The sequence below is a fragment of the Pomacea canaliculata genome, linkage group LG5, assembly GCF_003073045.1.
Source record: "Pomacea canaliculata isolate SZHN2017 linkage group LG5, ASM307304v1, whole genome shotgun sequence".
NCBI classification, from domain to species: Eukaryota; Metazoa; Mollusca; class Gastropoda; order Architaenioglossa; family Ampullariidae; genus Pomacea; species Pomacea canaliculata.
In genome coordinates this window covers 31,259,146-31,286,350 of record NC_037594.1, presented here as the reverse complement: position 1 = coordinate 31,286,350, position 27,205 = coordinate 31,259,146, and the positions used below count along the sequence as shown (strand labels likewise).

Below are 27,205 nucleotides of genomic sequence, written 5' to 3'. Positions count from 1 at the left end.
ATTCAAGCCGGACGATTACCCATTCTTGCAATGTGTTGTAGACCTTGGTAAGAACAAGAAACATCGTTACTTGAAGATAAGTGTTTGTATTTTAAATGTTCATAAAAACAGAAAACTCAACGTTAGTGAGAAAATATTACGAATAACATCATTAACTTTGTGAACGATGTTATTAATTCTATAAATTTATTTCATTAAAAAATTTATTAGATTGTATTTTGTATAAGGCTTTAGGACAAAGGATTAAGGGAACTAAACTCAAATCCGACGAAAAAAGCGAAACATGGCGGGGGTAGTGCGAAGTTTCTAGTCAAGAAATCAGTGGTGAGACTTTCATCTGCCCCAAGCATCCACACACCTAACCACTCACACACCCACCTACCCACCTACCCGGCCACACATCCACCTACCCATTCACACACCCACACACCCACCCACATATTTTCTGAATAACCAAAACTTGAATTTGTCTCTGAGAAAAGGTTCTAATTAAGTAAAGATCGTGAATTGAGCTCAGTGTGTATTTTTTCCAAAAGGAATGATATTTTCTCGGCTGATGATCACATGTTCTCAGTGTTATCGATGAGCTCACGTGATCAATTAATGTTATCATTGCCGCGTCATCAGCGTCATTTCACGGAGGTTTTTATCAAGTTGTCTACAAGACGACATCAGAGATAACGGATCTTTATCTCAAGAATCCTCAAGCTCGTCGAACAACACTTGTTGCTACAAGTCACACAGCTCATGAGGATCATCCAAGTGTTTGTTCTCTCGTTTCTTTGTCTCTCCACAACAAGGGAAGACTTTAAACTCACGAAATGTTGGTAAGTTGAACCGGTATCCTCTCTGGTGGGACTGCTAACTATTTTCTTGTTTATTATGTCGGTATCATAAAGGTGGTATGTGTGTATTGCTATTTTGTACAGTAGTCTTCGACACAGCACGAGCTTAAAACTATTTTGAAATGAATTGTTTTAGTGTCTCACACAAAACCGAGAAAATAAGTTTCGCCTCTGGTTAATGATATTTCAGTTGTTTTCTGAGTTTTAGGAAGAAGTTATGACCCGAAGTACCTCTGATGCTTCGAGATGTGAGCTTCATGCACATGTTGTGTGCACGTGTGTGCGTTTTACATGTGTATGTGTGTGTGTTTGTGTCTGTGCGTGCGTGTTTTCGTGTATGTGTGTATGTAAGCTCGTTCGTCTGCTCGCTTCAAGCACTTTAAGCTTTGATTTGTCTCTTTGCACTCGGTGTTACTAACCGAGGGCGTTGCTCTGTCAACACAGTTGCTGATTGTTGTTGTTGTTGTTGTGACCCTACCGGGAGCCGCCACCTGGTTGAATGACTTTGGCGGGTCCTTTAGCTTCAGCTGTCCACGTGGTCAGTCTGTGTCCGCCATCTCCTACCTCTACAGGCAATACAATGATGACCACGTGTACAACTTCACCTGTTCTCCGGTGACAGAAGGTGGTCGCGAGTCTGGATGCTCGTGGTCAGGTAAAATGTTTAAAATACAGGTGTTTCTACATGATATCTCTTGCAAGGGTTTACCATTTTTATAACTACTGCTAATTGCTAGTGCAAGACTAATCTTTAACAAATATTTGACAAATATTTAAGTTAAGACATTACTAACTGTTGTACTTATGTTGGTTATAAACAGTTGATTAGCACAGTCGCCTAGTACAGTATATTGGTGTATAGTTTATTACCCTTACTTATATTTACTTATATTCTTCCCTTGCAGGTTACACCAACAGCATATTCGAGCCAGTCAACTACAGATGCCCGACAAATAGTTATATCGCTGGTGTGGACAGTTATTTTAATCACCCATTCCAGAACAGGAGATTTTCTTTTAAGTGCTGTGAAGACCTCAGTAAGTAAACCCAATGATTTCTCCCTTTGACAATCTGCTGCAGCTTGTTTATGATTGTCACGTGCCTCACTGCATAGTTTTCAGTTAACGGTGGGAAGTTATTAGTTCTTTTCTAGTGGACTTGATCTTGAAGATTTGCTCTTTCTTCTGTGTCTGCATGTGAAGTTGGTGATGGTGTCCGTGAGGGTAGTATGATGAAGGATGCAGTTGGTATTCGGTGGTAAATCTCATGATGATGTTGTGTCTGTGCCTGGTGTGTGTATACAAACAGTGTTGTGAGGTACTCGTGTAGTTGATACTGATGGTGGCTAATCTCATGGTGCTGTTGTGCTTGGTCAGCCACGAACAGTCTTTTTTGTAAGTAAACACGTGAATTAGTTTTAATAAATGTGCTAATAAATAAGTCAATCCAAATAGTACAATCAATGAAATTTGCTATTAATACTGCCATAGAGTATGTCAGATGAAGACAGAAGAGTGACACAATCAGACAAACAGTCCACAACTTTCATCTTTATATTTTCTTTGTGATGGTTAGATCCCAGGTGATGGTTCTTTTAACAATACCCGTCCTTTGGATAGGAACAGAAACAGAGAAGGTGGGCGAATGACGATTGATTTGCATGGAAGTGTGTGGGTGTGTACGTGGGTGTGTACGTGAGTGTGTACGTGGGTGTGTGCGTGGGTGTGTACGTGGGTGTGTACGTGAGTGTGTACGTGGGTGTGTACGTGAGTGTGTACGTGGGTGTGTACGTGAGTGTGTACGTGGGTGTGTTTGTGGGTGTGTGTGTGGGTGTCTCATGACTGGGCAATCATAAACAGACTGTTGTGTCGGTGTTCTTTCATATTGGAGCTCCGAATCTTGAGACGGGGCTTCAAAGAGAACATTTTTAGCAGAGACTGTAACTTTATCGTAACAGGAGGACTTACTGTTTTTTTTTCAGCTTTCATATCTGTTTTAGAATAAGGTCAACAATTATTTTAATATATTTTGTATGATATTGTTTCTTTAATTCATATTTCTGTTAGTATTATCTCGTTGGCAGAGACAGATCACTCACACACACACACTTAAGTGCTGTCCCACCTTTGTTTACCATGCCCCCCTGTTTACAGCTCTCATGCTGCATGGCTGCAACACCACAGACTGGCAAAAGACTGGTGAACCTCTACACTTTACTGTTCCTGAAGGAACATTGCTGAGTGCAGTTCACAGCCAAGGCAATGATCAAAACAAGTAAGAATCCACATGAAGCTTTCTTAGCGACTATTGGACTGAGAATAACTTCAAACTCACCAACCTAATAATTATTTTTGTCAGTAACTTTCCCTTTATTTATTCCTATTTACAATATACGTAAATACATAAACTCTGAGCGCAACCGGCGGCATAGACTTGTTGATGCAGGGATACGAGGTCAAAGGTTCACCCAACAGTCGCCTTGACAACATGATTTCATGGCTCATCTGTGCCCCACTCTGTGCTTTTACACGGGAACCTCGGACTCACTTCAGTAGCCACAAACTCAAATGATTCACAAATGTTTTTTTCGGACAGGAGGGACAACCATGCTGCTATACTCTGTTAGAGAATCCCTGAGTCTGATACTTACCATAACTTTTCTGCTTTGCTTGTCTTTTTATTCTCATCTGTATTAATCATTCTTGATTTTTGTTTTAATTTAGTGATTGGCGCTTCAAATTTGAAGTCTGCACCCGAGCCAAGTACCCGAACAATGTGTCCACCCGTTTGGATCTCCGCTGACCGCAGTAGTTCATGCAGTTCCATAACAAGGACATAGCCTTAATGTTAGTGTTATTTTAGTGTTGTTGGACAGAACAGCAGCAGTTATTACTAATCAGCCATTAACTGACAGAAAGATCCGACATTCAGTTGACAGACTTTTGTCAGATCGACTAAGGTAAATTATGCTTTCTTCCACCCACTCACAAACTCACCCAACATGTTTTCTCCGTCATCTAGCGATGCCTGAAATAAATATATAAATACAGGTCTATCTTATTTGCTTTGTTGTGGTGTCAACAAATAAATTTAACAATTAAAAACACGTGAATTACAACTCAACCGTCGTGTTCTGTCGACTGTTTTCTTTGCTGATAATTTTTAAAATTATCTATGAAATTTTTTTTTCTTGTGAACCCCTCTTTCTGACTTGCGAACCGCTTTTTTCCAAACACTTTCTATAGTTTTATGGGTTTGGTCATCCTTCCAAGAAGTCGGGTAATCATTCAACAGTTGAACTGAATGAGAAATTTCAGTTTGGTATGCTTGGTCAAACAGGATATCTTGACAGATTTGGAGAAGTTCATAAAAACAAAACATTCAAAGCATTCAAATGTCCTGTTTGTATAATGTATTTATAGTAGGATAAACAAAAAAATCTGAAGAAGGGGTCCCTGGGACCCCAAAGAATTTAGCCTTAGCAGAAGACCTGAATTAATAATTAAGCCATGCAGATTTTCATACTAAAATGTAGATGTTTTATAATTCTTTCATACCATTTAAAGGTTATTATTTTTAAAATTGGGTGAGATCACCTAAAACATGTCTTTTGGTAAAATCTGCAAGAAAACCATGAAAATCATTGTAGAAATTTCTTTTTTCGTTAGTTTGCTTGTTTGTTTTAGAATTATTTTATGTTTTGGTTGTATAGGGCTGTGGTTCTCAAAGTATTTCGGACCGCGGACCACTTTACTTAAGTAAAAAGTATGGCGGACCACCAAGTCCTAAAAATCAGTCTGTACTATGAATTTCTAATTTAAATTGCCGCATTTGTTTCATTACAATTTAAAACTAAATGTCCTTTTGTGACAGTAGTATAGTAACAATTTGACAAAACTACGTACCTCGTTCTTTGTAATTAAAATGTTAATGCGAGGAATGCATCACTTTAAACATCACTTTGCTGACATGACAACCGTCAGCCGCGGACCACCTGACATGCCCATGGACCACTAGTGGTCCGCGGACCACACTTTGAGAACCACTGGTATAGGGAATATACATTGTGTGCAAGCCTTTGCATGGTGACATGACGGCCCTTACCACATCCGTAAGTTCATTATACCTGACAGCAGCGTTTGGCAATTTGTGTGACCAGAAGCTAATTGTTAGCACTTTCAGAACCACATGTTTCATAGCTCCATGTTTCTTCTTCTGCTACATTTCAGTTGTATTAATCCATGTGGTCTTGGAGTATTAGAAATAGGCCTTTGTGGTTTGTCATCCGAGGGGCACATTGCTTGTATTTAAAGCGAAGAAAGTTGTAAAGTTTTTCTTTTATTTGATTTTATTCTTTTCTTGATTTTCTGGACAATATTTTTCATTCATGTTGTGAATTCTTGCAAGTTTTTTAATGGTAATCCGGTGTGGGCTTCACAGGCTGGTGTAAAGTGTGCCAGCCTGTTGATTCCTATTTCTTAGAGGGAAGAGGTTTGGGGGAATAAGTAAGGAAAGGGTAAAGACATAGGAAGGGGAGATAAGACGACCAGAGTTGAGAGAAACACACATTGCATGACGGCTGGACAATCACTAGACTTAAAGATGTGTCAGTGCTCTGTGTATGTGTGCTGTGTATGTTATGATCCATTTGTGGAAAAATCAACTACCTCTTGCCTCCACATAACCTTATGTATTCATATGAGAATATTAATTGTAAAAGCAACACAAAATCATGCAGCCATCTCCAAATTAAAAAAAAAAATACCCAGAGTAATCTATTACTGGATTAATTACCATCAAGACTAATCAGATTGAGGTAGACAGAATAAGCTGTGCACATTTACAAGCATATCAAAGCATTTCAGAGGGGGAAACAAATGAGTGGTTAAAGTGTAGGAGTGAACCGAGAGGCACACTGGTTCAATGTCCATGTAGGACAGCAAACGACTTGAAGTCAACCCAACTGGCAGGAATATACCTGACTTCATAGAGGGTTGGGAAAGATAAGGCAGTGAGAGAGAGGAGATAGGCACCATGACCTGTTCTACCTTTACCAAAGCACTTCCTAGGACTGAATGTTCACATCAAATGCATGTACCTAAACAATAGGTCAACAGAGGCATATCTGGTAGATGTGATTCAAATGGCATTAAAAACAGATTAGCTTTAATTGTTTTAGCTATGGCATTTTTTTATTATTATATACTAATCTACATCAGAAGAGATTTTTTTCCCAATAATCTGTTTTGTGTCCTTTGGTATGATATTTTCTAGGCATGGGTAGAATAATGAGATAATTTAAATGTATTAGCTAAAATATAGTATGCTGCAGTTTTTATGTTGCAGCCCTATGCTCCACTGGAGGCGAATAGGAACAATAAGAAGCAGTTTTTATGTTATTTTAGGTAGGTTCTTTGTTTTCCTTCTTTCTGCAGTATTATGCACTACACCCTAATGAGATTTTATCTAAACAGGCTTGCAAATACCTGTTACCTAGTGCACTGACGCTGCTTGACAGAAACAAGGTTTGTGCCTCTCAGACAATTCCTCGTAACCTTGCCCTTGGAAGGGACCACACACTTCTTTCATTAGGTATGTTGGTTGTTTTTTTTCTGGTTTTGTTTTTTCTGTCTTGTTTTTTTTTTTTTTTTTTTTTTTAAGATATTCAGTATTTCGCATGAAATTTGTCTGAGCAGAAATTCCACCAAAATTTTGTGTTTGCTGGCTGCCATACCATACCATTTTTTTCTTTGCTCCCTCCCCTGAAAGGGTGACGGTCAGCAATGTTTCATGCAATTAAAAAGGCAACTTATGAAAGTCTTATTCCTAAAATTGTGAAGACTGTTAGAAACTTCTGAAGGATGTGCATATTACTGGATGTAAATTTTTGCAATGTTGGGAGAAACACATGATATTCCTTAAATGAAGATGTTGCAACTTGAACTGCAAAGGTAGTTGAATGAGGATGTTAGGGTGGTTAGTTTATACAATTTCTTAACTTAATTATTCTAGTATGCTCCGAGATTTTACTGTTACTCTGATTGCCTGACCATGCAAAGTATTATGTTTTCACATTTATTATGGGACTGATGAATGTTCTATATTGTTCTTTGTTTCCAATTATAGACATACTTGTTGGTTTTGAGATTGTTTGGTATTCATAATTGATCTTGTCATTGTCATGTAGATAGCTCTGGTATGGTACAAAGTTAGTTTACCTTCCAGAGACCATCTGGCAGATGACAGACCTACATGATGTTATTTTTACAGAAGGTTAAAGGTCAAACGACTTGACAGATCTAGGTTGTGGGGCGTGGGCTCAAACCTAGCAAGGCAAGTAAGGTCGCTGCGGAGCGTAACTAGAGTCAGTCTCTAGAATAGTGTGTTTTGAGTTTAACTGAGAGACTCATTGAAGGTAGAAAGTGATGGGACTTGCGCAGTGACAGTGAGAAGTCACTGTGTAGATTCTGTGCGAATCGTACCTGCTGTGTTATATCATTAATCGATCTAATATAATAATAATGAGGACAGCGCCTTTCCAAAATGCTTTTGCTCTGAGCGCTTTACATAAATCGTGCATAGACAAGATCATAAACAACTATGCACCCATATTAGCATATAAAACGGTCACTCCTACTACAGACGCTACTCATACACAGAGTAAATACAGATACATGTCATGAACGCACAGTCAGGACAGGGTTACAGTGAAGTCGTTCTCAAAAGATGTCTTAGGTTTGGACTTAAAGGTGTTAAGAGAATCAGAGGGACGAAGGCTGATGGGTAATCCGTTCCAAGTTGATGGGGCTTGGTAGGAGAAAGACCTTTGTCCATACGTCTTTGTCTTAGCGAGATTCGCAAAAGCTTGGTTTCAGATAAAGCAGATGTGAACGTGATAGCTCAAAAGCTGACTGAAATCTTCTGGCAAGTTTGGGAATCACTGCTGCGTGGAAGACAGGGCTCATCTTCAAGTTACCCAAGAAAGGAGATCTTGGAGACTGCAACAATTGGAGGGGCATAACACTTCTTTCCCTCACCAGCAAGGTCTTTAGCAAGATTGTTCTGTCAAGACCTCCGACCACAGCAAGCAGGATTTCGTCCTGGGCGATCCCTCTCTGAACACATCTTCATTCTGCGACAAATTCTGGAGCAGAGCAGCAAATGGAACACACCGATGTACATCAATTTCATCGACTTGTATGTATGTAAAGCGATTAGAGTCTGGATGATGCCGCTGTAAAAATGTGCTTGTTATACTATAGGGATCAGGATTCAAACAACCTATTTACACATCTCTTTTAAGACATACAAGTATAAATATATTAATAACTGAAGACTGAAGACGACAGTGGGTAAAATTAGTTTTTTAATTATTGCTGCTGTCAGGTAAAGGTCTGCACCAACATACAGTCTGTTGAAAGAATAACCATCCGTTCGTGAGCATCTTTGGTTGCCATGACAATGAAGTTATGGAATAAAATTCAACACAGAACATCTAAAAATTAAAATTAAAATTTAAAAATTATCTTCCCTGCACGTTGGCAGGAAGTGATCTTTAATCACAGTAAACAATGAATACTTTATATGCTTAAGCTAAACTTGGAAGAAACATTTAGAACTTTAAACAATAATCAACTTCAAAACATAAAATAATGCTGATGCCATTTATATTCTAACCTGAATATATATCGCCTCTTAATAGCAAAACTGTCAGAAACTGTATAAATGAATAAAATTTTCATTTAAATACTTACTAGTTAAAAACTATCAGCTACAAAATAAAATCATGGATTATAAATCCCATCCCCATCTCATCATTCAAGAATTTATATTTTAAGGCTTTGAAATACTTTTAGTCATATACTGATGTTTTTATAGTCATTTTAGACTTAAACAAGTGAAAACTTTTTAAATAATAGAAATCTCAAGTCCAATGTATACAATAGTACAATAAGGTAGCACTAACTCCTATTTAAGCCTTGTTTAATGTTACTAAGCTAATTAAAAAAAATGGCAGTTTGAAATTCTCCAATATTGTTAAATGTCATAAAATCAGTTCTACATATCAATAGTTCTGATCACTGTCATATTTGATAGCTGAGAGGGTGATTTTGTTTTTAATATTTCACCTCTTCCATCTTTGAAATAAATAAATCACAACAGTGGATCCTGCATCTTGTCAAACACAAGGCTCTAGCAACTGTGCATTCTGTAACTATTTACATCATCATATCTACAAAGAGCAATAAGATCCACTTAAACACATCTGGTGGACTCTCTTTGACAGTAACATCAGCCCCAATTCAATTTTAACATCAATGACCATGACAAAACATAATGATAGAAAAGAAAGAACTTAAAAATGAAACGTAATCTGCAAAAACAGTAACTTAGGTCGTGTCACCATCAGAGCATGACACTGAGATCACTTATACAGACAACTACTAAAATACTGTAAAATTAAAATGAATAAAGAGACTATAAGGAGTGACACAGATAGCACACAAAAAAATAAATAAAAAATAAAAAAACAAGTGGGGGATACAACATAAAGCAAAGGAATGAGGTATTTTCAACTGTAAAATGGACAAAATGTGGAAATGGGAAAAGATGCTGAATATTCTTTCAGACTGGCTTCACCAATATCAAAAAGTGTTCAGGAGAACAAACAAAATCTCTTTACGGATTTACCTGAGAGTATTATCAATCTGTTCACAAATTTAAGGATTAGGGTTTTATTAAATGCATTACCAGAATAACACGTAAAAACTTGTATTTGACAAAATTATCAGTCTTGCAACCTGTGCTTTATCAACATGTGACCATTATTCTGAAAATAATAAGCAATTTCAAATGCAATCTGACAACTTTTCCACAGAAACACAACTGGGTGACTAGCATGTACAGGAAGAATACGCAAGCTGCATGCAGTTTACATGCAGTCAGAGTTGCCTACTGGGGAAGGGGGAGGAGGATAAGGATTGAAATAGTTCCGCTCTGTTGAAGGTGAGGGTGGACAACTCACATCGTCTGAAAAGTATTGGTGAGGGGTGGGAGAAGGTGGATAGGGGTCACAGTCATAACTGACATCTACAAGAGAATTATTAAAGTAGTAAAGAAAAAGATTTGCAGGATAAGGCTCACTGTCATCACAAACATCTGTGGAGCAAGGCGGGGTGGTGGTGGGGGGAATGTGACTATGATGATGGTGGTGGTAGTGATGAGACCTGTGTGGCTTATGCTGCCTGAGTGCTGATTGTACAGTGCCCACACTCTGTGAAGAGCAGTAGTGGCCTCCCCCAGTATAAACTGATCGTTCTGTAATTGGGCTTGGGGGAGGATTCAAAGTCTCCTGAGGATACTGAGTCCCAGTGGAGCTGCTGGAGGAAGCTCCTGTCACATGACTGTGATCATAAAATGGTGGCAGTCCACTGGCCAACGATGTGCCACTCAAGGATAAACCTCTAGAACAGCGGTTCTCAACCTTTTACATGTGGCGACCCCCCTGACGAACACCGGTACGTCCGCGACCCCCCTTAGCCAGCTAGGTCGGTGGAAGAGGTGGGGAGCCTTAGCTAACCTCGAACGCCGCGTCGAGTAAATCAATGCAATTCAACAACGGAAGAACAAAGTTCGTATCTGCAAGAAGTATAACTGTTAATGAAATTTTACTAAAGCTAATAAATATTATTTTATTGGACACTCACTTTGATTAATGAGAAGGTTGAGCCTGCTTGCTGTTGCATAAAGAAGCGAACCTGTGTGCGATGTTCGTACCCACTACTATTCGCAGCTCAGCCTCTGCGTCCACACGATTTCTGTATTGAGACTTCAGTGCTGCCAATGCTGAAAATCCTTGCTCACACATATACGAAGTTGAAAATGGCAGCAGAACTTTCATTGCTTTCTCAGAAAGGAGAGGATATTCACCGTTGATGCTAATCCAGAATGTTGGCACTGGTGTTGTTTGGAAGACCATTTTCAGGGATTGGTCACTCGAAAGGTCGATGAGCTGCTCTTCTTCTTGCGTGGACAACCCGCTTGTGCTAGGATCAGCCAGAAATGGATTACGAATCCAATCGTATTTAGTCACATCAATTTCAGCGAAATAATGCTGAAACCTTTCTTGCAGTCCGTTTAGATGGGCAATAATTACATTCTTCACCTGATCAAGATCCAAGTTAACGTCAGCCTTGCACTTACACAAGCACGGAAACATATCAAAAATATTTTCTTGGCGTATCTTTTGCGTCCACAACGAAATTTTTCGGACGAAAGCATTCATCTTGTCAGTTGTTTGTAATATGGTGGTGTAATATAGGGGAGTCAGCGATGAGAGATTGGGGGAGAAAGAGGGCAAAAGGCGAGAGGAGGGAGATTGGAGGCTTAATTGTTGAGAGGGAGATTGTGTTTTGAGTTTTGGAAGTGAGAAGTCACTGCATGCCGAGACAGTGTACTTGAATAGAGAGAAGAGATTTGGAGTTTGAGCCCCCGCACCACTCGGTTACACAATGTAAACTAATTCCACTAATACCAGTATAAGAAACTTTTTTTAAAAAATGACCACCTTCGCGACCCCCCCGTAGGCACGTCGCGACCCCCCAGGGGGTCGCGACCCACAGGTTGAGAACCGCTGCTCTAGAAGCTGAAGTCTTGACTCCACGGGAGGAGAGTGTGTGAGATTGTGGAGGAATGTCGTCATCAGTAAACGGCACATGTCGAGTCTTGCGACGACAGTAAAATATAACAACAATGAGGACGATAAGATAGATAGCACCAACAACTATACAAATGGTGTAATGTGTGGCGTTGTCCTGTACTTTGTCTACTGTTGGCTGGTGCACACATTTGGCTTCACCCTCACTGCAGTCTTGCAGCTCCCCTGGTGCACATGCTCCTTGACCCTGACTCTCACATGATGCACAGGGTACCCCAGCACAGCAGCCTCTCTCATCACTGCCATCCTTGCAATTAGCAGTTCCGTCACACTGGTTGTCCTTTGAAACACACTCCCCACTCTGGCAGTGGAACTGGGTGGGGCCACAGATTAGGCAATCTTGCTCATCTGAGCTATCTTCACATTCTGACATGTTGTCACACCGCCAGACCAAAGGTATGCAGGTGATACCCCCACTCTTGCACGTGAAGTGATCAGGTGGGCAAGTTGGGGGATCTGCACAAGTAAGGCCATCCTTCTTCAACACTAGGTTGTACGGACAGGAACAGCGTGCCTTGATGTCGGAATCCACCATACAAATGTGGGAGCAGCCTCCATTGCCCACAGCACAGGGGTGGCTGGTAACATCAAGTGAATGTTGGACAGCAATAAGATCCCTGAGTTCCTGCATACGACCTCGCACCCATAGACGTTTGGCACCTGTTTTCTTCTGGCAGCGTTCCAGCAGCTGTTGATCCAGATCCAACCAATACAAAAACTGGCCATGAACAGCTAATCCCCACGGTGCAACCAAATCACCATCCACGAAAACTCGATGATTTCGCCCGGTCAGATCAGACATCTCAATGCGATTCTTTCCTGCATCAACCCAGTACAGCTTTCTCTCCGTCTTATCGATGGTCAGAGAGACAGGGTGGACCAGGCCCTTGATAAATAATTCAGTTTTCTCTGAACCATCCATGCGTGCCGATTCAATGCGGGGCGATTTGATCATGTTTGTGTAGAACATATAGCTGAAACAGATACAGATGTTGCTATAATAAGCCATGAAGGAGAAAAGAATGTTTTGAATACACAATAAACAGGATCCAAAGCTGCAGTAAATTCTGCGTGAAAGCATAAAAGACCCAAAGATGACAAAGGAAAGAAGGGATCGGGAAAAAAAACCCACTCACATACAAGTTTTTAAAAATCTTGGTGATAAAACAAAAATTCCAACTTTAACAACACTGTTCAAGAGACAACACTACAATACTGGCATAGTAGCTGCTAGTTGTATTGTGACAGACTGAGACTAAAAGAAAGAACAAAAACAAAGGGAGAGGTGACACCTTCACTTCCTGTGACAAACTACTCCGAGTGCAAGAATACAGCTTTGTGTGCATATCTACTCACTGTCTTTCTATAAGATTTTGCTGAACATTGACATACCCACAAGTAGCTTAGTGCTATGTAATTTCAATTTTTGTGTAAGCAATGGAATTTATTTCACTTCACACAAATCATATAGCAATAGATATTAAATAAGCAATAAGACATCTGTACTTTGAAAATCTAAATGCCAACACAGTCCTTTTTCTATGCACTACTGTCATTTCTAATGCATGACAGTGTGGGCATGTGCAAACTAATATTATGATTTTTGTCTTACCTTCTCTATGATGTTTTTTATCCACTGATGCAGAGACTTTTATGTATTACTTAGCAAATAGCAGCATAATCTGCATTTTGTTCTTCTTGACAATCATTATGCTTTTTCTATCTTTCACTAAACACCATCAAGATTTTCATTCCATGAACAGAACAGTGCAAGGGTGTTATACTACATTCTGTAAGCCATTCATGGTATTTTTAATATTTTGCCCCCACTAAAAATAACAGAAATATGAGTTATACGCAGGAAGTAGATAACTTAAAAAGATGATTACCCACGTTCTGGGAAAAGCACCAAGGACCTGGGCTTGAAATTGCTTGGGCCTTGCAGCACGACACCCACTGGAGTCATGTCCAAACGAGTGACATTAATCACATTGTGCTTTGAGCATGTCCAGTAAAGTGTTTTTGAAAATGGATCAATGGCAATGTCATATGGCCGCGTTTTACCATTCACTACCACCTCAACCTGGTGGAGAAGCAAAATACTCAGTCATCATCATCACACCACTGCGTCATGAATGTAATCATCATCATCTTATTACCAACAAAAACAAAAACAAGGTGTGTAATTGAACTAAAAGCAAATTTTCACCTGACATTAACAATACAAATATGAGTAAAAAAGGTTTAAATATCCTCATACTGCTGCAGAGGGACGATTCAGAGCATGAATGGAATCATAAAACAGTTGAAGTCTACTCAGCAAGCAGTATGCTTCCAAAGATATATTAAAAAGACTAAACAAACTTTTTTTGTTATAACCTAAACAAAAACTACAAAGCAGGAAACTAAGGAAATTAAAGGGATTCTGAAGGCAAAATAAAACTGCGTAGAATCGCGTAAAGAGTAGGATAAATTTGAATCTTGTCTATTTATATGTGTGTTTATATGGAAAACGTTGAAGATTTTTAGTAGAATGTTGTGTTTAATAAGAGAAATTACAGGAGACTCTTTTTTTTTTTGCTTCCACGAAGTCTTGTTCTCCGTCACGTGACCCTATGACGTGTGGTTTCCATAGTGAGAACCATGCCTCGAGAATGTGCTGCACCCGATTGCCACGAAAAAATGGACAAAGATTCAAAATTTTCTTTTCAACACCTTCCGAAAGACAGAGCCTTACAAACAGAGTGCGTCATACGAATAAACAGACGACGGCGTGAAATCTTCACAACGACCACAAACATTTCCTGTGCATGCGACGTCATAAGGAGACTGATGTCACAAGGAGACTCCTCTGCTTGACCATCTCGGGAAGATATCATGGTTACTCGGCGGAAGGACACACGCTGGATTTTTTCAATTTTTATAAACATCGGCAACCGAAATAGTGCAATAAGTGGTAATTAAGTGAGAAACGAATCCTTTATTTCTCCTGTATTGCTCTGTAATTGTAACTAAATATATTTTTGAAACAGAGCCTTATCACAAGCCTTGAGTATCCCTTTAATGGTATGCATCTCGAGTTTACATTATTATTCCTAATCACAGATATGCATGTGCATACAAATATGCACCAACATAGCAAAGTGATGAGTGAGATTTTTTTTAAAAAAATCAATCATACAGTGCTGCCATGATCAGGAGCTCGCTTGATCATCTTCTGGCGACCTTCAATCCAGTAGATTTGTTGCTGGCCTGGGTCATACGCAAGGGCTTTGACACTTTTCAAGCCTTGAATTGGCAGGATCATGTCATCACCATCGTCACTCATGTCCGAGTCCATCACCAAACGACTGATTTCAGTCTTCTGACCAAGCAGCAAGTATTCATCTGGAGCTACAATCATAACATATATACACCCGCTTTCAAACAAAGCAGATTTGTGTCAAGCCCAATACATACAGAAGCAATGAAGGCAATTTACAAAAAAAATTCTATTCCTAACCTTTATGTGACACCTGCAAGCTGCATAATTCATTTTCAGACCCCCAAAGGCAAACAAAAGCAAAACTGAATTGTGGGAGTTGCCAACACTGACTCAAAAGTGGCTGAAAACTCAACTGCCACAACATGCATGCAAAACAATGCAAGAAATGCACAGCAGCCCTGCACTCAATACAAATAGGAAGCAAACATTTTTTAAGTTTTTCTGGAAGAAATTAGGGTCATTTATCATAAGGTCACTCACGAGGCCTTCAGAGATGGGGAACTTTCACATCCTCAGAAGGAAGGACTCATTACTTGTATACCTAAGGGTGACAAGTCTAAAGAATTTATTAACAACTGGAGGCCGATATCGCTCTTAAATGTGGTCTATAAAATAGGTTCAAAATGTATAGCCACGCGTATTAAAAAAGTACTTCCATTACTAGTCGCAGATGACCAAACAGGATTTATGGCAAATAGATACATTGGGGACAATATTAGATTTATATATGACCTGATAGTATACCTTGACCACAAAAATCTACCGGGTTTATTGCTTAGTTTGGATTTTGAGAAAGTGTATCTGTAACTGGATAAAAACATTCTACCAAAACATTAAGTCAGCGGTTATGGTTAATGGAAGACTATCAGATTGGTTCAAAATAAAATGTAGGCAAGGTGATCCAATATCACCGTACCTATTCATACTTTGTGCTGAAGTCCTAGCAGTAATGATAAGGAAGAATGTTAGCATAAGAGGTATTAGAATAAATGAAAAAGAACACAAAATATTACAGTTTGCCGATGACACACAAATCTTTATGGAAGGCCACGAATTATCTTTTAATAACACTTTGGTTACATTAAATAAATTCATTAGAATGTCAGGACTGCAGATAAATTTCGGAAAAACAGAAGCTATCTGGTTAGGAAATAAAAAAAAATTCACCAATAAAATATTCCCCACACCTGAAGTTTAAATGGAACCCATCAGCATTTATAATATTAGGGATATGGCTAAGCACTAAGTTAGAAACATGTTACTCTCTAAACATTAAGGAAAAATATGTTGAAACGAGGAATTTAATGAAATCCTGGCTTAAACGAGTTATTACACCAATGGGAAGAGTGGCTGTGCTAAAATCATTAATATTATCAGCCCATGCTTACTCAAGCTGCTGCAAACTCACTTGCTGTGGCTACCATCACATCACGATTGGACTATTGTAACAGTGCATTGTGGGGTATACCTGCTACTCAGTTGGATCGACTCCAAAGAGTTCAAAACACAGCCGCCAGGATTGTCACCCGTGCAAAGTCGTCCACTGAGCACATCACCCCTATCCTACAGAGCCTTCATTGGCTCCCAATGAACAAGCGCATTGACCCCAAAGTACTTTCGATTGCTCAGTCCTGCATGTTTAAAACTGCTCCTGACTATTTGCAAGATATAGTTCCTCCTTACCATCGCTTAGGCTCCCAGTCACGCTTCTGTCTCCCTGCAGTGGAAGACACCAAACTAGAAGCGCAGCCAGGGCCTTCAAAAATGCGGCACCTAAGCTGTGGAATGCTTTGCCATCGTCACTCTCCACCATCACCTCACCAACCACCTTTTGAAAAAGACTGAAGACCCATCTGTTTATTTAAGACAGACTTAAACAACCAAGCAACACTTCAGTCTTTATTTTTACTTTTCTGGTGTTTTATATATTTGTTCACTTTATCTTTTTCTTCTTTTTTTATTTTTTGTTTTTTTGCTGCACAATGAGCATTCTTCTGAATGGATACCTGTGCATTACAAATAGACATCATCATCAACTATCAAAATTAATTTATTTATGGATACTGCTGCCTAATCCCCCTATCCAAGATATACAAGAACTCCAAGAGCAATGCTTTAACTGTGTGTGGGATGGAGTAGTCAAAACTGTGTAGTGAAAACTGTTCGCAATGGTGGCTTAAATATACCCAACATTATCAATATATAAAAGTGCTAAAGCTAATATGGATTAAAAAGCTAAATGTCACTGAACCCAATGGAAAGATATAGTGATAAAGATATACCCAAAACTCATAGATATAGATAAATATGGCCCAAATGTGTACTGTGACACACAACATAAAAATAAATTTTGGAAAGATGTATTAAATGCTTATAAGGAATTCTATTATTATGTCAAGCCAGAGACATCAGAGGAGGTGATGGCAGAACCAACACACTTAAACAGTAGATTTCAGCTTGGCCAGAAGGCTATTTTCTTTAAAAACTGGGTTAGTAAGGGGTTATATAGAATTCAACATTTTTATAATGAATCTGGAGTACTTTTGTCCCTGGGTGAAATTAATGCCAAGTATGGAACAACAATATAGTTACATTCATGGGCTGTGCAAAAATAATAAAAAAATTTGTTCAGTCAATGGGCATTACAATTAGGAACAACACTGCACAAGAAACATCAAAAATTATTAAACTAATTAATTCTATAAAGAAAGGTTCCAAATATTACAAAATATTGACAGACAATACAATCAGGCCCAAATGTTGTGATAAGTGGGAAAATAAAATAGGGGCCCAATTACCCAGGAAAATAATATTTTCCAAGGTTCAAGGAATAAAAGATATTAAACTGAGATGGTTTCAGTGCAGAATTACCCACAGAATTCTAGGTACAAACTCCCTAGCAGAATATATGGGGTTAGAAGTTAATAATAAATGCACTTTCTGTGGCAACGAAAGGGAGACAATTGAACAAGGTAACTAAACTATTTTGAACAAGCCTACAAAAGGCAATAAGGGAAAAATGCTCTAAAAATAATAAATTAACACTTAATGAATCTGTAATACTATTTGGATATGAAGCAAACTGTCCAATAGATAAGACGTTAGAAAATATACTACTAGAAGCAAAGTTTTTTTTTATCTATAAATATAAAATAGAGAAGAAACAGCCAGACTTAATAGTTTTTATTCTGCAGTTAAACAGAAAATACAAGACTGAGGAATTTAGTGCACTTGTTAATATGAAATTGCAGGAATTTATAATAAGGTGGGCTGATTATATGAATTTTATGAGTTTATCGGAAAATATATAATTTCACGACTTTATATTAAAAAAAATAATAATAATGTGACTGCCTGGTGGGGAGAGAGGTAAAACAAGAAAAGTAAAATACATTTAATTTGTTTTGCATTTAGTTTTAAAAAATCCTATTTTCTTTCAACAAACAATCACCTGGGAGGTAAAGAGAAAAACAAATGTTAAACAGACATAATTTCCTCCATATTCTACCAACGATCACGTCAACTACTGTGCAACTTCTAATTGTTTTTATTGATCTGTTATTTATGTGGGTACTGTTTATTGATTTGTTTGCAGTTCTATGCTCCAGTGGGGGCAAACAGGGGGGGGGGGGATTGGTGTTTTACACCGTGTCAACAACTAAGGCTATATCACGGCAAGCAGCCAGCCCTGTAAACAGATGCCACGTGCAGAGAAAGAACAGCGTGCCCGAGACGAGAAATGAACTCTGGGCAGCCAACCTTCACTGTATTGGTGACAGGCGCTAAGGGGGCAAACAGGACTAAGAAGTCTGTTTAGTAGTGATGCTACATATGCAAACTTTTTGAATGAAAATAATGATTTCATGTCAAAGTTTCAGGGACTAACATTTTGTTTAAGTTATTTTTGGTGTTAATTAAGATGGGTCTTTTAATATATCACTTACAGAGTTTTTCTTGTGTGAATATTTTTTATGTGGATATTTTCTGAGTTTGGGAAATGGTCAAATTGTGAATGAAGCGTATGGGTACTGTCAAAATTTTTGAATGTCTGCATTAGAAATATGCATAATCTGTATTGAATCAATCTTTGTGAAAGAAAAATTTCCTTTAAACATAAACAAAATGCTTGAAAAAAAAAAGGTGCAGGTGTTATGCTGTTATGCCTCGTGGTATGCCTTGTTATGCAGTTGCTGAACACAGATCACCTCAATTTGAAATTTTTTCCAGGTAATGGGTTGATTGTATGCATCTCAGTAATTGTAGTACTAGTACAGCCCCAAACTCAGGTATGATGAAAACAATATATCAGAGTGTCAGGAGATCTAAGAAGTATGTTTTAGAAGAATACAAATGTTTCTGAGACATTTGTAATCATTTGGTTGCCACATGTTATTGGACAGTGATGGTGTTTTGCTTTCTTGGTGACACATTTAATCTCTCCTACTGGTCAGTTGATACTTCAAACGGGAGTGCTTATGTCTGTGGGCTGCTGGGAAGTTTAGTACAGTTTACTCCTTTTGCATATGTTTCTCAGTCTCTGCTCTTTTGTGTGTGCCTGCACACCTTTCTTTTTGAATGCTGTACGGATGCACATTGTTCAATCCTAAACAAATTTTTGCAGTACTCCTTTTTAATTACAACATTTATAGGTTACTTTTTGCTTGTGAATTTTTGCTACAAAGCAACTTTTTTGTAATGTTTTGTGTTTCCTATTATAAGATGCATTTTTGACGGCGAAAATAAATACAAAAAAAAAACCAACAAAAAAACACAAACTTAAAATCTTAAAAGAAATGAGGCTATGAATCATGTATAACCTGTAAAGTAAATCGACGAAAAGTGAGACTTGACAAGGTGTATCATAACTGCTTAAATAATGAAACCACATACCGAGACGTACAAGAAAACACGTGGTTAGAGTTAAACAGGTGGTTAGAGTTAACAAGTAAAATAGTAAAAGTAAAAAAGTTATAGTAAATCGGCGAAGAAAAGAAAAAAAAAATGGCTATGCAGTTAGAGCAACGATTAATAACGAAACGAGAGACTAAGTGATAACGAAACGAGCCTCAAAAGGCTATCGCATGCAAATTTTCAACCAAAACACTTGTGAACGACAATTCACGTGCTCATGGAGATCAAGCGCAGTTGGCGATGGCGGTGAAAAGAACGACCAAAGCCGGACAGACGTTTAGTACTGCTGGGAAGTTTCAGTCCGCTACACAGGCAAACATACTCATACAGACATCTAACGCACACATAATAACTACCATCTGTTCATCACTTGCAGGCAAACAACATTACAAATTGTCATCTATGTCATCTATTGGCCTGTGACAGAAATCCCTGCTTTTCATTAGTCATTAAGACTGAGCGCGAGCTCTAAACAATCAACTTACCATAACAAACTGATAAAATCCAAGTCACTGCGAAAAGCCTCGTGATCTCCATGCTAGACTCGTCAGGAACTGTTTGTCTGGGGAATGCAGGTGCAGACAGAAAAGTAATCCACTGTTTTGGTCGACATAAGGGAAACATGTGCATAAGACAGTCGCTGTAGCAAAATATGACCTCTCGCCAAGAATCGAACTCCCAGCGAGGTGTTGTAAGGACCGAACCGAGCTCTCAGCGAGAACCAATGGTCTGTGCATGCTACAAAATGAAATTTAACAGTAGAGAAACACATAAAACTTTAAGGTTCAAATAATTACAGCTTGCAAAGAGATGTGTATAGTGGGACTTTTTCTTTGATATCACTGCGCGAGTGGGTGTTTGATCGTCTGCTAAGGAGTAACTACACTTCAAATTTAAATAAAAATAACATGAAAAAAGCTAAACACATACAACTCACGCTTTATTTTTGGTTTTGATAAAAATAATACCACGAAAATGTCTGCTAATCCATTTAGCAACACTAGAAAACCCAGCGTCTGCATATACCTCGCTGCATGGAGTTCGATTCTTGGCGAGAGGTCCTATATCTTGCTACATCGCCAGTTGTCTTTAAAAATCTGATAACCGTACGCTGATTCGCATTCAGAATTGTCCTCTGAGACAAATAAAGTTTCATCTTATCTTATCTTAAAGTCAGAGGAAAGGCCCCCCACAGCGCCAACCCCACCACTTTTTTCGGCGTTCTTTGACGGCGAGGACACATGCATGCAGCATCGGCACGTGTTCCGCTTTCGCCCCCGAAACCTCTGGTCACCTTAATAAATTACTCTAAGAAATATATTTTTATGAAATATATTATATCTTTATCTTCAGAATAAACGAATATAATTTATTAAAGATTTTTAAACTGTCTCGATTTTTGATCAATATCTAAGAACTTTAGTGCAAGAATAACAAGAGCAAAAACCTTCACTCACTCAGTCCGCCGCCATGTGTTTCCTTCTCTGGTCTCACTTTTTTCCCGCCAAAAAACGAAAACGCAACAAAATTGCGACAGATTATGACGCAGCAACCCCCTCTTCCCCTCTCTCACGCACGGGTAAGGGCGATAATCCCAGCCTACAGGCAGAGGTAACCACCCCACCCCACTGTTCCTAACATAGAGTCACTAAGCTTTATCTCACGACGACAGACTTTTTACAATGCGCCAACCCTTTATAACGGGTAAAATAAATATGTTCCAGGCCAAACAAAAAAAAAAAAAAAACCGGCCGTAATGTGTGACCTTTCCATAGAAGAAAGGAACTAAATTTGGCGAGGATTAGACGAACAACGTGGATCTGCACTGGTATCAATCGCGAAATACCACCCACCCATTCACTCTGCTTATAATGTGCACGTGTATTTCTGATTCAAGTAGGAGTCGGAGTTCTGCAGGTGTCGGGAATATACACTGCTCAAAATAATGGAAAGGCCACCTTCATATTTTAAACAGAAATTCATTAAAAAAAATTTGTGTGGATGAACAGTTAACGTGAATTTGATGACGATCCAGTTTGATCTTGTGCTTGCTTAGTACAGTGCAGGTAAGCAGTTAAACAAAACAAGTCATTGAACCCACACAAAAATGCGAACATAAGCAACACATCCATATGACAAGGCAGAATTGAACAGTGAAAAACATGCAGTGCATGTGCAAGCCCTGTCCATTGCCAACACAACTCAGTCATGTTAGGGTTTATTGCTGGTTCATATGCGCCGTTTTAATCATGCCTCAGAGACGACGATTTAGTCCTGTCGACCACAGGAGGGTCATTCATATAACCAAGGAACTTAAATTAGTAGGTTAGCGGTTCTCAACCTGTCGGCGGCTTTTACTTGTGACGCCCCCCTGACGAACAAAGGTACGTCCGCGCGCCCCCCTTAGCCAGCAATGTAAGCTAATTTCACTAATACCGGTATAAGAAACTTTAAAAAAATGATCACCTTTGCGACCCCCTTGTAAGCACGTCGCGCCACTCCCACTCCCCCAGGGGATCGCGCCCCACAGGTTGAGAACCGCTGCTCTATATACATATATAAATAAATAACATTCCGCTGATCTGCTACAAGGATACTATAGGTTTATTTCAGTTTTTAGGAAGAGAATGCCGATGCCGAGGTTTGTTATCTGCTTCAAAATGTCGTCACTGTATTTGTGTTTTTATTTGTGATATGATTTGTCTCTGGCAATGAACGGTTGTGTTAGTGCAAACAGTTTAAAGTTTAATGTCGACTGGATTGCCACTTGTCTTGACATGGCCATACTAAAGCAAGATGTAAGGGTAAGACATTTCATTTCAGCACTTGACATGAAGGCCATTTCAAAGTGTGATGACACTAAAATTCTGTGAACTCTTTCCTACAGACCTTGACACTGGGGCTGCTGCTTCTCGTGGCTTTGGGAGTTACAGGAAATAAAGAACAAACACGTCCGTATGAGAGTTTTCATTCTGAGTGTTCCTCCAATGAGTCAGTCAGTGGAATCATGGGCTTCTCCAGTGACAAGCGGGACCACATCTGGAGGTTCATTTGTTCTCCGCTACCTGGGAAGGCAAAAACTACTTACTGCAATTTGTCAGGTGACTTGCTACAATATTGCAAATAAAGTGTTGGGGGTAGTTGATAAAGACAAAAGGATTTGGGGAACAGATTGTAAGAATCATGAAGAAATCATCTAGAAACATAAAGACTTGAGTTTTCTTTTCTTTTTTTTTTTTTTTTTTAATAATTATGTGAGGGCTCTAACAACTTAATTGCTCTCGTACAACAGTCCATTCACGAAACTGCTCTTATCCTTTTTTCATTGTGCTTACGGTTTTTATTATTATTATCGTTTCTTATAAATCCACTTATTCCACTTAGGCTGTTTTTCAAGTTTCTTTATTTTATTCTCTCTCTTATTCTTTCTCTGTCTCTCTCTGTTTCTCTGCTTCTCTGTCTCTCTCGACAGCTTGCATGGTCTTGCGCAATTTTTATTAACATCGACATTCTCATGTCATTGTTAAATTATTTCTTTTATTCTTCCTCAGATGAAGTCAAACATAAACTTGACGAGCCATACATGCTCCAGTGCCCAGGAAACGGCTATTTCTTTGGTGTAACAAGCCACTATGACAAGGACAAGAGGGAGCGATGTTTCCGTTTTACATGTTGTGAAATTCAGAGTAAGAAAATGAGAACTAGCATAACTATTAAATGTTGTCCAACTATTCTACATCTTTCTCTTCAGGTATGAAAGTGAACAGGAAGCACCCTGTCCAGGTCTGACCTTCGTGACTAGAATGAAACCCATTTTCTAAACGGCTTTCGTTGTTCTCCTGTGTCGCCAAACTCTTTTGAGCTAAATCATCTTCACACTTCTCATAAATTTAACGCTTTTCAGTTGGTATTCTATGTTAACATTCGTGTTTATCTTTTCCAAGTCACAAGGTATCCAAACAATTTTCTTTCAGGAATTGTAAATGACAGCACTGTCTTGCAAACTGAGAAGCGGCTTGTTCGTTCCCCGCTGTCGCTAACATTCGTAGCATTCACAGTCTTGTAATGAAATGTTTTCACAGTAAACGTATTTTTTATATTTTTCGGGAACTTGAAGTTCGCATACAATAGAAACAGATCAACGGAGGGTGCAAAACTCTGCTTGACATCTTAGGCATACTCTTACTGCACGCTTATTCGACCTGACAACACATTCTATTCATTCATTTTACTTTATAACCCTTTCCCCCTCCTTAAAATCAGTCTCTTGAAATGACAAAATAAACATTGTCTGCAAATACCAAATTAAATATCTTAGCGGTATTGACAACTGTAAGTGAGAGGGCAGCTGGACAACATAACAAAACCATCTTTCCCCATATTTTACTGCCCTTCATAAATCTGTCATTGTCTTTTTCATAATGAAGCTCTTCGTTTACATTACTGAAGACTGATCTTTATTATAAACAAAGACGATCAGGTTTATTCTGGTTTCACTTTCCTCCCTGAACTTCCTTCTTCCTGTGTTGTGATACATCCCTGGTGACCATGACTTTCTGGCAACACCTTGTATCCAGAATCTAGAAGTTTCTGTCAGTATGCTCTTGTCCACAGATAGCTATATCCATGGATGCAGCCTCACTCGGTGGAGCAAAGCATCGCCCAGTGTCCCGAAATATTTTAAAGTGCCCAGAGATATGATACTCAGAGCGATCAACAGTTCCTTTGACTTGAAAACCAGGTGATGCACATACTATTTGGTATTATTGATTAAACATAAATGTATAATAGATTTATCATTTAACTTGATGTAAAATTAACTGTTAATTTTAATATTCTTTTTGTGCATCGCATAAAATTTCAATAAGAGAGCAGATTTGTTAAAAGAAAAAAGAATCAAACACCCAGAAAATAATACCGAACTGCTTTTAATATCGTAATTAATAAATAATCTAAATAAATTACAGAGCCACCAGGTACTACAAATATATAGCATACATGTCTGTCTATGTTACATACATTAATATATAAATATTTTTACATATACAACATCTTCCTATGCAATACTTATAAATTACTCGAGGAATGTATTTTTTTTTTAACAAAAATAACATTTGCAAACAAATATCAACATGTGATTATTTTTTCTAATTTTAAAAGAATAATTTATAATTCTAATAAAGCCTTATAATATTACTGATTTAATTTTTTAAAATTTTATGTTTTCCAGTTATCGACGCTTCCGAATTCAGGTCTGTCACCTTGGATACAAGTGACTCACGTCCGCCATGTTTCTTTGACTCGCAATGTGAGAGCAGCACGTGCAGCTGGTCTGTCACGTGGCCAAGGCACGTCTATCGCCTTACACTTCCCTTTGCAGGAAAGAAATATTTCCAAGAAGCAAAGGAAACGGGTCTACCTTTATTTAAAAGGATGCACTTCAGATGTGTTGATTAAAAGACACATTCTTCGGAAATGGAAACGTAATGAGAAGAGAGAAATTATAATGTTAAAATATAAATTATTCAGAAACAAAAATATAATTATTTTGTCAAAAAATAACAATAAAAATAACATAATGTGACGATAGAATCATACAGCAAAGGCAGTTAATGGAGACAGAAGAAGAATATGGTGAAAACAAAAACCATTAAGGAAGAATGTTTAACTGATGTGATCTTGGGTGTCTTAATATGCACACAAGTTTATTTTGAAATGTATATAAAAAAAACTATACTTAAGCCTAATTGTTTACCCGCTGGTCACTAAGCGCTTTGCTTACTGCAGTCGTCACGTCCACCCAGCGACAGATGATCACGTGACAGAACTGAAGTAGTAACGACATCTTGGGGCCATCCAAAGCCTGGCTGCAATCAGTATCAGATGTCAGAAGATGATCAGAAGACATCAGTATCAGATGTCTTCTCTCTGCCTACGTGACACAACACTGTGATGTAAACCTGTTCTCAACTAGGGTTGTGTCGAACAACACATCGCTGTGCTAACGAATGAATACTAAAGGGAGAAAACCCCTACTACACTCAGGATTAATTCTATTATGGATTTTTCCCCTTTAACAGCTTTTAAAAAAAATCTAATTTCTATTTTAATAAAGTATGTTTTGGCACTATATGTTTTGTGTATAATGTATAAATATTTTTAGAGAAATTTTGTACTTTTGACTTAATTTCACGATTTTTTCTCTGTCCCGTACAGTTACAATCTTTCATTTTAATTTATAGAAGAAAACAAAACCTATAATTCTTAAAAGTCACACCAAGTAAATATTGACACGATCCGTTACCTCGTGTCATCAAACCCATAAATAAACGAGATAGTGGTGTAGGTTTTTCTCTGTGTACCCTGTAATCTGGTCCTGACCATGTCGAGTATCGCCCCAGCATCGTACAGGACGCCACGTGCCTGTCGAACCTTTGATGAACGTAGGCCACAACACAGACGAAATGGACGGTGCAAACAAGAAGTTTAATCACATGTAGATAAAAATGACAAAAAGAGAAGAAAAAAAGTGATTGCAGAAATACACTTACGCGTACATACCCGGAAGAAAACAGGGGTCTACCCCACTCACCTTGTGCATCCAGTAAGATGACTGTCTTGCGCTTCCGTCTTTACTAGTTATGTTTGACTAGTTATGTTTTGGTTATCAACAGTCTTCTACATAAAGGCTTCTCACACAAAGTATATGTAACAGCTGTACAAATATTTGACAGAAAAGTAGGAAGTATTTGAAGGGTTTCATGCTGACATGACACTGTAACACATGATATTACTTGAACATTTAGGCTCAAAACAAACAAAATACTTATTAAATTGAATTCTATTCTTAAATAAAAGTGCCAATCAGTTAAGTGTAAATGTACTCTTGCTAAAAAAAAAAATCTATGCAAAGAGAACTGAACATAACAAAGCAGATAATAATGATACCAGAGACTGAGCACTGACAGTATACCTACCCTCTTGACCTCTGTTATGAGTTATTAGACACTCTTCACAATAGTTGTTAATGAAACAGCTCCAACCGAAAAAGTGGTCTTAATACGATGTCTTAACTTCTTTAACTGCCCATTTGGAGTTCATGTTAACATCTGTTGAAAGAGTGTTTTAATATGACAAAATGCAAGTCCAGATGCAGCTTCACAGCAATTACTGTAAAAGAAACCTGAGCTAATTGATATTAGCTAAAACTATATACACAGGGGGCTGTCCGCTGGCGAGGTGGTGGTGTGGCCCACCGCTCCTCGAGGAGTAAACTAAACTGAACCTATAGACACATCAACTGGCAACACCTCCCATGCTCCTACCTTCATGCTGTCACCTTGTCTAGTAGTGTAGCCAAAGATGAAATCTGTGGAAGACAAAAAATGTGTTGTGGCGATGACAAACTCATCAGTCAGCCAGGACACTTTGTCTCTTGGCCTCCAACCTTCAGGTGGAGTGTGGACA

General features: G+C 38.4%; 2 protein-coding genes and 1 pseudogene across 5 annotated transcripts; 2 read left to right on the top strand and 1 right to left on the bottom strand.

The window, feature by feature from the left end:
- The first annotated feature begins 109 nt into the window (after positions 1-109).
- On the top strand, positions 110-3,951 carry LOC112565289 (dermatopontin-like). 2 transcript variants are annotated; one of them, XM_025240663.1, is made up of 5 exons: positions 110-827; positions 1,367-1,500; positions 1,751-1,882; positions 2,999-3,119; positions 3,569-3,951. In XM_025240663.1, the coding sequence occupies exons 1-5, from the start codon at positions 748-750 to the stop codon at positions 3,645-3,647; spliced, it is 546 nt and encodes a 181-aa protein (XP_025096448.1). In that variant the 5' UTR covers positions 110-747; the 3' UTR covers positions 3,648-3,951. The 2 variants fall into 2 exon arrangements, with proteins under 2 accessions (XP_025096448.1, XP_025096447.1); XM_025240662.1 differs by having other exon boundaries at positions 1,290-1,500.
- A 5,826-nt stretch (positions 3,952-9,777) lies between these two features.
- Positions 9,778-21,238, bottom strand: LOC112564816 (annotated as a pseudogene).
- Positions 21,239-21,676: 438 nt separating this feature from the next.
- On the top strand, positions 21,677-25,951 carry LOC112565286 (dermatopontin-like). Of its 3 annotated transcripts, none has more exons than XM_025240660.1 (5): positions 21,677-21,804; positions 22,626-22,839; positions 23,290-23,424; positions 24,353-24,479; positions 24,969-25,950. In XM_025240660.1, the coding sequence occupies exons 2-5, from the start codon at positions 22,746-22,748 to the stop codon at positions 25,012-25,014; spliced, it is 402 nt and encodes a 133-aa protein (XP_025096445.1). In that variant the 5' UTR covers positions 21,677-21,804; positions 22,626-22,745; the 3' UTR covers positions 25,015-25,950. The 3 variants fall into 3 exon arrangements, with proteins under 3 accessions (XP_025096445.1, XP_025096443.1, XP_025096444.1); XM_025240658.1 differs by lacking the exon at positions 21,677-21,804 and adding an exon at positions 22,437-22,542 and having other exon boundaries at positions 24,969-25,948; XM_025240659.1 differs by lacking the exon at positions 21,677-21,804 and adding an exon at positions 22,499-22,536 and having other exon boundaries at positions 24,969-25,951.
- Positions 25,952-27,205: the final 1,254 nt, after the last annotated feature.